The 12,078-nt window shown below is 42.0% G+C and overlaps 1 protein-coding gene across 2 annotated transcripts in view; it reads left to right on the top strand.

Annotated features, from left to right (window-relative positions):
* Positions 1-12,078, top strand: part of ABHD5 (abhydrolase domain containing 5, lysophosphatidic acid acyltransferase) — a 67,898-nt gene that overhangs the window by 35,916 nt on the left and 19,904 nt on the right. For both annotated transcript variants that reach the window (XM_073630306.1, XM_073630305.1), the window contains exons 4-6: positions 2,325-2,479; positions 6,834-6,945; positions 11,379-11,565. In XM_073630306.1, the coding sequence (XP_073486407.1) occupies positions 2,325-2,479; positions 6,834-6,945; positions 11,379-11,565 (454 nt within the window). The remainder of the gene's footprint in view (positions 1-2,324; positions 2,480-6,833; positions 6,946-11,378; positions 11,566-12,078) is intronic.

The raw sequence follows: 12,078 nt of genomic DNA, 5'->3' as shown, positions 1-12,078 counted from the left end.
GGTAACAGATTCTTGTACGGATTTAGTGGGGATCTCCATCAGAGATCCCTGCTTTGTCTGCTGCTATAAGATCTCAGTCCTTTTTTCTATTTCTGCACCCCATTAAAGAGCACATACAAAGTTAATCCCCGTACACACGGGCAGAATGTCAGGAGACCTTTGCCGTTACAAAAAATACCGGTCGACATTCTGCCCGTGTGTATGTTGGTTTGTCTGACAGCCGGTGTCCTGTCGAGAAATGTCCCCCATCAGATAGTCTCCGCCCTATACTGCGCTAGCGCAGTACGGAGGATAAAGGAAACGCCAAAAGTCTCTGAACATGAACAGCTGTTCATGAGCGCTACACGGCGCCTGTGCAATTAATACTACATTCTGTCACACGCTCCCGATGCTCGTACAACTCTGCAAGGGGCGGTGTGCCTACAGAATGAGGAGAGCTGATTACACAACTGAAGGAGTTTTACAATAATGGCCAGAGCTGAGTAGGTCAATGTTACATACATAACACAAGCAATTTCAATACTTTACTGATTTCATTTTTATTAATAGGTCCACCAAACCCGCACATCAACATTGCTAAACCCACCCTTCATTTGTGTAAACACTCCCCGAAAAGATTCGCCCGCTGTTCGGAGTGATCTGGCGGGGGCGATCCCCATGTCAGAACACAGCAGCTCAGCGGGGGAGGTCGTTGGACTAATCTTGCATGGTTAGTACAACGGCTCTGACCGGAGCTGTCAGTTTTTTTTCATGCAACCTAGCTTTGGTGTATTGAGACACTTGTGTGCAGCACCTTTCCTGCATGAGTCTCCAAGAGGATTCTTTACTTTGAAAAAAATCACCTCTCTTTCACAATTTGTGAAGCCTTATTTGCTACCAATGCTACCCCATACCACTATACTGCTCAAACAAGCCACGGAATATCTTGCATGTAGATCGTATCCCAGATAGGTAGCAAAATCCAGAGATTTCAGCTTTGCACAACAAAGAATGACAATACAAATGCACAAAATATATTTTAATTTTAGCACTGGTTCAGTTAGTTTATTTTTATGGTGCCATAAGACAAATGCACACTGAGAAATAGCCACCAAATCTGCAGATTATCATTAGGACTGGGATGATTTTAAACCCATACAACCCCATGGGTGACATCGCATAATTACACAGCAACAGACATGGCCTAGATATGCCACCATTTAAGGGTGGAGGCAAATCTGTGGAATTTTTTAGCCATTATGAAAATGTAAGATGTAAATCAGGGGTGTCCAACCTTTTGACCTTTCTGGGCCACATTGGAAGAAGAGGAATTGTCTAGGGCCGCACATAAAATACACTAACAATAAGGATAGCTGATAAACAGAAAAAGTTAGGTAGATTGCAAGTTAACGATTGCTGATCTAGATAATGTACCTATTTGAGTAATAAAACTTCAATTTTTTTTGTTCTAAAAGTAAGAGTGCAACATAAAACTGTTGCGATAAAAAAAGCAAACACATCAATATCTGTTTAGATAACTGTAGTAGTAATTCTCAATGAATTCTCACGGTGCTCATCAAATATTTTGGTTCTGATTTTGCCCTTTATGTGCTTCATCCTTGAAAATAGTTGCTCACAAATATAGGTGTTGTTGAAAACCGATGACCTGAATAAAGCGTGATTGTGAAGAGCAACATATTTTTCTTTGAGAAGATAATGTTTATAAAAGTCCAGTAATAGACACTGTCTAGTTTTTCTTCAGCTGCATGTGTGTAAATGCATTTTTACAAAAAATTCCCATCAAAAAATCAACATTTTTAGGTACGTTTTACGATTTTTGTGTTGGACTGCATTCATAGCCATCTTGGGCCACAGGATGGCCCCCCTCATTGTAAACTTTTTCTTAAATTAGAACTAAAGACAAACCTTGAGTTTTTTAAAATTTTTAGGATAGAGTAAAGGAGGAGTTTTTTGTTTGTTTCTTTGCGAAAAGCTCCACCTTCCGGCCTACATCTTGTCTAATAAGAGTGGAGAGCTTATGTTGCACAAAAGCATGACAGTAAGGCAGGGCTTAGACCCAAATTCAGGGAAGCTGGGCACTTAGCAACAAAGGTAATGTAGGTAACGGGCACCTTGTGGTACCAGCTCTTTCAGAGGCCTATTTAATTGTAAAAGTTAAAAATATTAGACCTGTTTCCTTTCCCTTTTTTAGACCATAAAAAAAGTGGTTTACAAATGCTATCCAGTTAATCCATTGTAAATTTTAAGTGTACATTTCTGCAGCAGTGAAAAATGAAGTCCACTGTTTTCTTTATTTCTTCTTCTTTTTTTTTTTTTTTCAATAGGGTAAAAAGCCTTATTTTGGTAGAGCCATGGGGATTTCCAGATAGACCTGACAATGCAACAGTCGAAAGTTCCATTCCAATCTGGATTAAAGCTGTCGGTGCTGTTTTAAGTCCATTTAATCCCTTAGCAGGACTTCGTTTAGCAGGACCACTGGGTCAGTAAGTTCACTCCAGATTTAAAAGAATTCTTTCTGACATTTGTTGGGATTACGTAGTGTCATTATGTACTGTCACTACTATTATTTGCAGTGTGGTAAACCTTGAGTTTGCAAGAGGTGCATACTTTGCTTGTGAAAAAGAAATGGCTTGTGCAGGATAAAGGCTAACTTTTATTTTGGATCTGCAATTCCCTCTTTTTTGCACACTTTGTACAAAACTTGTAGGCATCTTTAACTTTTCTCCTGTTCACTGTTTCAGCTTTATATATGCAATCTGCTTCTTTAATTGATCGTATCTTTTGTACCTTTTTGGTCATGCTTTCCTTTAATTGGGGCTTAATCAGCCGCCTAATGGCACTACCAAGATTTTTTTTTTTCCTGCTCCTCGAAGAATAACATATTAGTAGTTTTATTTGGGGTTTTCTGTTTGCCTTCCGGATTACCAGTATTCATTATATATAGGGTTTCCCTGCACTGCAAGGGTTAAATGCTCATATTTGCTTAGGCTAACGATGAAAAGCATTTTACTTCATCCTTACTCTTCTAGGCTCCTCCGTCCATGTGACCGGTCCCTTAAAGCCTTCTTTCTTCTGCACTCTCTCAATCACTGATGTGACATTTTTGCATACAATGCAGGACCAAGAGTACTGCATCGTATGTGAGGATACCCAATGCCTACCCACACCTCAGAGCATCAGACAGAAGAGTTGTTGGTGGCGATGGAAGTTTGTCATCAGCTCATTCTCATATCTTCAGACTGCTGCTTTAGTTTGTCAAGAGCCATGAAACCTGAGGCAGCCCATTTTGCAAAATATAACTTTGTAGCATACCTTCCTGTTCAACTGAGTGTAGAGTGATATGTGATTGCAGTAGTAGGGCATGTGAAGGGTTTGACTGGAGTGCAACTTTCAGTACACAAATAGAAGCATTAATGTTGCTGGGGGCCCTCTAGCAGTGACCTGGGGACATGTGCAGACACCAGTTGGCGCCTGCTGGAAACTTCAGAGCTTTGAGTCAATACTCCTATACCTCTGGTCTCTAACCTGACCGCCATGTGGTCCTTGAACTCCAGGAGCATGATCTGTAAAAGAGCTCCAATGGCAGTAATATCTAGCAGTCTCTAACGGTCTAGCATGTTCTCTGTCTCTGTGTCCTGTAAACCGTACACTTCCTGCGCATGAGTGTAGTGGTCTATCACAAAATGTTCCCTTTAGTATCCTGGCTCCAGATACACACCACACCTTGCTGCCCTCTTAGGAATTGAGGAATTCCAACAACTTACTAAAGAAAATGCAAGAAAGAGAGGGCTCACCAGCCCTGCGCATTATTTCAATAACCCTATAAAAAATATCTATTCCATCCTATCGATCTATCTATCTACTTACAAACGATACAACAGACAAAGCTCATTGGGCAAATGCAGTACTATAGTCCATTCCATGTGCTTCTGGAGCTAAGGATGATGTACCCTAGATCCAATTGGCTTATGGCTGCCATCTGATCCGATCCTGCCTGCAGAAATCAGACGGATGGTGGTCCTATTTTCCATCCGTCAATCGGATGGAAACAAACAGGTAGTCTGTTTCCATCCAATTTCCCCATGGAGGAGAGCGGAACTGTGTCCGCTCTGCACTGCGGAGCGGACAGGACCTGTCATCCGCCTGCTCAGCGGGGACCAGCAGAGCGATCCCCCGCTGAGCAAGCGGAATCCGTTAGCTGGAGACGTCCGTGTGAAAGGGGCCTACGATCAGCCACAGATCTAGTAGCTTCACTTTAATGTTTTGATTATTCTGTTTTTTTATTTTGAATAGAGTGTGTAAGCATTTAGAACCTCTGGAAGGTTTTTATTGAAGTGTCGGTTTCAGTAATATCTTACGGTTATCTCATTCAATTTATAACACCAACCAAGCAGGTTTTTTTTTAGTGAGGACAGCAATGCTTGAATTGTGCGTGGATTCCCAAAGCAATCCTAGGTGTTGGGTACATGCCAGTCCTTACTTCCTAGTAATCATTTACCCAGAAGTCAGGTTACATTATTCCCTTATGATGAACCTTGTAATAGCGTTGGTGTTTCGCTAGGAAGTAAGGATGAGCTCAGTCGTGTTCGCACACTCCACGTGCCGAGCCCGCCAGGAAGTTGGCGCTGCGCTAATCACAGGTGAGACATTTTCCTGATGTGCAGCTGCAGAGATCGGGAAATGTCGCACTGCCTGTGATTAGCGCAGCGCCGTGCCGACTTCCTGGCGGGCTCCGCACGTGGAGTGTGCGAACACGACTGAGCTCATCCTTACTTCCTAGTGAATCACCACTGAGATTACAAGGTTCATCACAAGGGAATAATGTAACCTGATTTCTGAGAAACTGATGTATTTGCCTGCAAGGTGATCAGTGCAAAGTTTTATCAAAAGACTTTGACCTAATTAAATTGCCATGCTGTTCTCCTCTTCCAGTAAATGATTCTGTTGCTATCTCCCCTTTGGTACACTTAGTCATTTAACTCTTTTTTTTTTTTTTTTTTTTTTTTTTTTTTTTCTGCAGTCAAATTTATTAAAAAAATGTTTCCATGTATTCTCTTGGTTTTCCGTCATTCACACACATCATACCATATTGAGAGCACTTATGGGGTGAACTACCAAAAGCTCTTGAATTTGGATGAACTTTGGGGAGTTGTTTATCCTTTCTCCTGCCACTGCATATGTAAAGCCTCTTGGCTTCTCCACTGAGTTTTATTGAGTTAACATGAAGTTCATCCTGAATTAAGTCATTTGTTTTAGAAGGTTGTCCGTTTTTTCACTGCGGTCTATGGCCCTGCAGGAAATATTCACTCTCCCAAAGTGATGACAAATCCAAAATCCTAAAGTTGTCATCAAAACAGAAATATTCTGATGAGGACACCTGTTCTGGTGACAATTGTCTAAGTTTCTTTTCACATTCTGTTGCATCTTCAGGACAAAGTCAGAGACAAAACTTACATGGTTTTCAATCAAAGCGAGCCCCACTTCAATGACGTCTTGCTCCAGCTCTGTTTATTCCACTACAACTACGCCCTGTGACGGGTGAAACGTGCTAGGAGCTTAGCTTCAGTAGGGAGTTATCAGTGTGTGCTGTCAGTGTAATAAATAGATCAGGAGCGAGATGTCATTGGTGTGCAGCCTACTTTATTCGATTGAGGGTTGTGGCGGAGAGTGAGTGGTCTCCTGGGCATATGTACCCCCGCTGTTATTAATGGGACAGAGGAGAATACAGATTTGCTTGTAAGCAGTGACATGGGGTATGATCGGCGTAACTTACAGGACTTTTTAAGGCTAAGTTTACCTCTTTTAGTAATATACACTATGCAGTCAGTGGGCCCCAGTGTGTTTAAAAAAAAAAAACTCCCACTATGCAGCGTGGAAATTTTGCATTTGGCTTATGGCCATGTGTGGCCATCCCTATAACCTGCCTTAAAAACTTCCCAATGTAAAGATCAGTTCCATCCTGCACCACAGCAATGAGCACTCTTCTTTATTCAAAACCCGCACATGCGCAGTGCACTCTCACTTACCCGGTAGCAACAGCACTATACTTAACACATGTGTAAAGGGAATTCGAAAAAAAGAGCCATCTCTATTTATTTCTTTAGTAAATAAAAGTATAACTAAGGGCAAAAAATTTTTTTTTTTTTTTTTGGCTAGACTTATAGGTAAATTCCAGGGGGAGTGCTTTCAGACATCTGCATTATCAACTGGGCTAATTTGGTCCTGAGGAAGTGGGGAATCCTACAAAACACGTCGACCCTGACATCGACTGGCTTCTGTGCATTACATACAAAAATTGTCTGCTGCAGTGACCCCTGCAATTATACGTTTTTGAAAATTGTTTTTAAGTGATCACCATATAGGTGGTGTTTTAATATGATGGAATTAATTCTCCTCAATGGGACACAAATGACAAAAAAAAGTCAGACGGGCTATGACCCTCCCTTACTCTAAAATGGGGGGTGGGGGGTGGGGGGGTTGCCTATAGTTCTATATTAACCCTATTTTGTTGATAGTGAATTCCTGCAGCAACAAATTCCAACAGCAGATGGCACTGTGACCAGTGTATGGTCTGCAACTCCTGGTAAAGGAGAAAGTGGACCTGTCCTGAAGGGGGATTCCTTCAATGTTTCTATACAGAGGGGTAGGGGCAGTGGCTTTTTAAAAAACAATTGGATCTTGTGCCATTGATGTTTGATCTAGTTTATACACCTTCACTATTCTCATAGTTTAGAAGGAATTACTCCATGTGCACTGAAATGTAGATATCAGGTAATTACTATTATTATTTTTCTTGTCTGGTAGTCACTTTTTTATGTCTTTTATTAAACCAGGATTAATCCTTGTTCAGAGACTAAGGCCAGATTTTAAGAGGAAATATGCTTCAATGTTTGATGATGACACTGTGACAGAATACATTTACCACTGTAACGCACAGTCTCCAAGGTAAGGTTTATTTTTTTCCTTCTGGTAAAGTTTTTATCTGTTTAAAGGCTGTCTTTGATAAGAAATGAAAGCTCCGTTGGTTGTAACTGTCATTGCTGAGCCTCCAGCGACTTTATTTTTTATTTTACGTTTGGTGCATGTGCAGTAAAAGAAGCTTTCCTCCCTTTATGATGGAAAGGCACCATCCTTAATTGGCTGTAGAGATCTCTCCACATATTTAGGCCTAATAATCTCCTATTGGTATTACCAAACGGGTTTATGTTTGTGAAAATTGGGTCATTATGAGTGTGATGTAACAGTTCACCTAATCTGCTGCGTGCTTTTGAGAATTAAAGGAGAAGTAAGCCAATACTTCATTTAGGCCTGCTTCACACTGATGTTAATTCTGATGCAATTTTGATCTGTTCCAAATGCAAAGTTTGCATCTTACATGAAATAACAATGGTTTTTAATGAAGGCCGTTCACATCAATGTGGTGCGATTCTTATCTGTGGCTAAAAAAAAAGGTCATATGCAAGTTTGATTTGGTATGGTGCAAATTCAGCTCCATAGACTTCAAATTCACTTTAACTACTTCCATACAGAGCATTTTCATCCCCTTCCTGCCCAAGCCAATTTTCAGCTTTCAGCGCTGTCGCACTTTGAATAACAATTGCGCGGTCATACAACACTGTACCGAAATGAAATTTTTATCATTTTCTTCCCACTAATAGAGCTTTCTTTTGGTGGTTTTTGATAACCCCTGCGGTTTTTATTTCTTGTGCTATAAACAAAACAAGAGTGACAAGTTTGAAAAAACACAATATTTTTTACTTTTTGCTATAATAAGTATCCAAATTTTTTTTTTTTTTTTAAACAAATTTTTACCTCATTTTAGGCCGATACGTATTCTTCTACATATTTTTGGTAAAAAATATCGCAATAAGCGTATATTTATTGGTTTGCGCAAAAGTTATAGCGTCTACAAAATAAGGGGATAGATTTATAGCATTTTTATTATTTTTTTTTTTTACTAGTAATGGCGGCGATCTGCGATTTTTATTGTGCCTGCGATATTGCGGCGGACACATCGGACAATTTTGACACATTTTTGGGACCATTCACATTTATACAGCGATCCGTGCTATAAAAATGCATTGATTACTGTATAAATGTGACTGGCAATGAAGGGGTTAACCAGCAGGGGGCGCTGTAGGGTTAATGTGTTGCTAGGGAGTGATTCTAACTGTGTGGGGAGGGGATTCACAACGGGAGGAGACCGATCGGTGTTCCTCTGTACAAGGAACACACCATCGGTCTCCTCCCATCTGACAGGACGTAGATCTGTGTGTTTACACACACAGATCCACGGTCCTGCTCGGTTACCGGGCAATCGCGGGTGCCCGGCGGACATCGCGGCCGCCGGGCACGCGCACCGGGACCCGAGCGATGTGGCGGACGCGCACGCGCGCCCCCTGGGCTGCCTGGAAGGCTGCGCCGTCATATGACGGCGGCCCAGGATAACAGCTGCACCGTCCCGCCGTCATATGACGGCGGGCGGGCAGCAAGTAGTTAAAATTGCACTTTCACACACAAAAATCACACTGTGAATTTGCACTGCAATCTTACCCAAACACGGATTTAATTCACACCGTAACCGTGTGAACCAAGCTTTGGTAAGAATCAACAAATAGGAAAATTTGTAGATGCTGTTTAAAAGTTGGAATTCATTGTCTACTTTAACCTCTTCATGTCCACGCTATAGCTGAAAGATGGCTACAGGGCAGGCTCAAATTGCTGGGAGGGCGTCCATGTACGTCCTTCCGTGCTCACACTGCCTACGCACCCTGGGCGGCACGTTCTGTGACCACTGAGTCTATGGGATCCCGGCCCTTTACCCCACATGATCAGCTGTTAGCCAGTAACAGATGATCACATGATGTAAACAGAAGCCCGTAATCAGCTTTTTTTTCCCGGCTTGTGTAAACGGGACATCAGTCCCACACCGTGGCAGTCACTGCTGCTAATCAATGCCCACCAGTGCCCATCAGTACTGCTAAGCAGTGCCACCTATCAGTGCAGCCTCATCGGTGCCCCCTGATCACTGTCACCTATTAGTGCCCATCAGTGCAGCCTCATCAGCGCACATCAATGAAGGAGAAAAATTACCTGTTTGCAAAATTTTAGAACAAACTATGAAAACTTTTTTTTTTTTTTTTCTTTCAAAATTTTCAGTCTTTTTTTGTTTAATACCACCAAAAGAAAGCTCTATTTGTGTGAAAAAAAGATAAAAAATTCATATGAGTATGTAAAGTAAAGAGTGACAGCTCTGAAAATTGGCCTGGGCAGGAAGGAGGGTATATGTGCCCAATAAGCAAGTGGTTAAAATGTTTGTGTTTTATATTGGGGAAAAAAAAGGACCATATGGCACAGGTAATGTATTTTTCTGCCTCACAAAGCTTGCTAAAGAATTCCAAGTAATTTAAAGCCAAGCTCTAGGCAAACAGCTAAATTATAGATAATTTGAAAATTACAAACTGCACGAGTACTCCACTTTCATTAGTCACTTTGTGATCATTGCACTTTCTTAGTGTCACTAAACCCACATCATAAAAAACAATTAAATGCTGTATTGCACACTGTTCATACTCAGTCACTATGAGATTAATTTTCTGTAGTCTACAAAAAACCTGGTTGATCCTGCTGCTCTCTATCTATGTCTATGTCCTCAATTTAAAGAAAAAAGTTCAGTGTGCTACTCAAATAATGTGAATATAAAGAAATGAAAAAATTATAGTTCATATGGAAAATGATAGTATCATAACCCGGAGGTGTGATTCCTCTTTAAATCTTCAGTAAATCTTCTATGGATCTTCTAAGACAGTGCAGAAATAGGAAAAGGGGGCTGCTTACCAGATTTGATGGATCCCCACCACAGAGATCATGCAAGCCTGAACAAACCCCTCTTGGGGTCAGGAACAGCTGGTCTTTGAGTAGAGACAGACTTCCCTCCACGCCTGGTAGTTGAAATTTCAGAGGCGGCAACCTGGAACACTCTCCTCCATTAGCTGCTCCAGCAAGACCACTCGTAGCAGGAAATAGTATATTTTAAAAGAAAAAGAGGCGCTTCATTGTGCAGTAGTTTAAAATGCTTTAATCCATGAATGGACAACTGACATCAAAGCATTGGCAGGGTAAAACACTGTAGCAATTAAAAAACACAGCTGACGGTGTTTTACCCTGCCAATGCTTTGATGTCAGTTGTCCATTCATGGATTAAAGCATTTTAAACTATGTGGGTGTATACACAGTTTTAGATGGCAGCCCACTTACTCCCTCCTCCTCCTCCATGCCCACTAATCAGCTATACACAATGGGGTTGGGATATTACATGTAGATTGTAAAAAATATTCTGAACCAAATGGCTGTGGGCCCTGCTGGGAGCTGGCTGCTGACCTGTGGGCCCTTCCAGCTGGTGACCTGTGGGCCTTGCCAGAAGCTGCCATGGTCAGCTCCCAGCAGGACCTACAAGCCAGTAGGACACACTGGCCAGCAGGACCCACAGTGTTGAGGGCTATTTTGAGGTTACTGGGTGGACACTGGGGCAGAGTAAATGGGTGGGGGTGGGGGGATAGATGGGATGTGGGGGTCAGCTGGCCCTGGGGGTATTAGGATCCCTTAGATCTCTCACCTCAGTGATAGCAGCTGCTAGTGCCAGCTCCACAGGTCCTTGCATGGCCAGTCCTGGGGGGGTGATGCTCCTGTCTTGGGGTCAAGCAAAGTTTGAGCCCAAGCCAGTCACGTTGGTCCTAAGTCCCGACTCCCTGGCGCGCCCTGCTTTCAAGATCTTTGTAGTTCCCTGGCTGTGCTGCGCTGCTTCTCCACACACTGGGAGCTTGAGCGAGCGCGGAGTGAACTACAATCTCCATAATGCAACAGCATCAGCTAGTTGCCAGCCGCCGCAGCCGTGCCCCCGGCCCGACTATTCTAACACGGCGATGGGGGGTCGAAGCCTGCTCAATATTCACTCCATAAGGCACACAGACACCCCCACCCTTTCGGGGGGAGAAAAAGTGCGTCTTATGGAGAGAAAAATAAAATACAGTAATAAAGATTTTATTTCAAATATATATTTGCATTTCCGTTTAAAACAGTTTATTGATATTATTTTTACTCTGTATTCTAAAGGCTGTTTTTTTTTTAATTTTATTTTGAACATGTGACCAACAGCAGAGGACTAGAAGATCCTCTTGGCTATGTTTCCCTGCAGACAGGCTTGGAAAGATCTGGCTCATGTGACAGCTGTACATTGTTCAGGAAAAAGTTATTTTAATTAAAAAAAAAAAAAAAATCAGTACCATTATCCACGTATAGAAATAGAAGGGACAGTATAAATAAAACAGTGTGTGTTTAGTTTTACTTTACTTTAAGCTTCCTTTTCTTCCTGGTTGCAGTGGTGAGACAGCATTCAGAACCATGACAATCCCGTATGGTTGGGCTCAACGGCCAATGCTGCAGCGTATTGACAAGCTACAGACAAACATTCCAATCACTGTCATTTACGGAGCACGATCCTGTATTGATGGGAATTCGGGAAGCACTATTCAGTCAATGCGGCCAAACTCCTATGTGAAAACAGTTGTGAGTATTAGCAAAGAATGCAATCTGCTTTTTTATGCTTTGCCTATTGGCCCCCCATTTTATCTGCCATGCATTCTGCCATGCCGCACCTGAAAGCTCCTCCTAGGAGCTATGCAGTAGGTTGTACCCACCAGCAATATTTCTGTAAACGTCTAGGTTACCTGCACCGAATGAACCGGATACTATGCCCTAAATTAAACGCATTGAACATTTTCGTGTCCTTCTACAAGGGAGTTTTAGAAGTAAACAGTGGATGTAGATTCTTAAAACACCTCCTCCTTTACCTCTTAGAGTGAGGGAAAAGGCCAGGCAGAATATGTATTCTTAGAACGTGGAAGGACGTGGGCTCCCCAAAAACTGTATTTAGGAGCACGCCTCACCTTCCCAGTTGTTTTAAACTTTTATTTTCTGTAGTAATGTTTAAACCTTCGTGTTTATACTTTCTTCCTATCGTTTCTGGCCATACTTCTCTTTTGGGTCACAGGAGTGCACTTACTTTTGCTCTGCTCTGCC

Source organism: Aquarana catesbeiana, linkage group LG05 (genome assembly GCF_042186555.1).
Source record: "Aquarana catesbeiana isolate 2022-GZ linkage group LG05, ASM4218655v1, whole genome shotgun sequence".
NCBI classification, from domain to species: Eukaryota; Metazoa; Chordata; class Amphibia; order Anura; family Ranidae; genus Aquarana; species Aquarana catesbeiana.
This window is presented reverse-complemented; position numbering and strand designations above follow the sequence as displayed.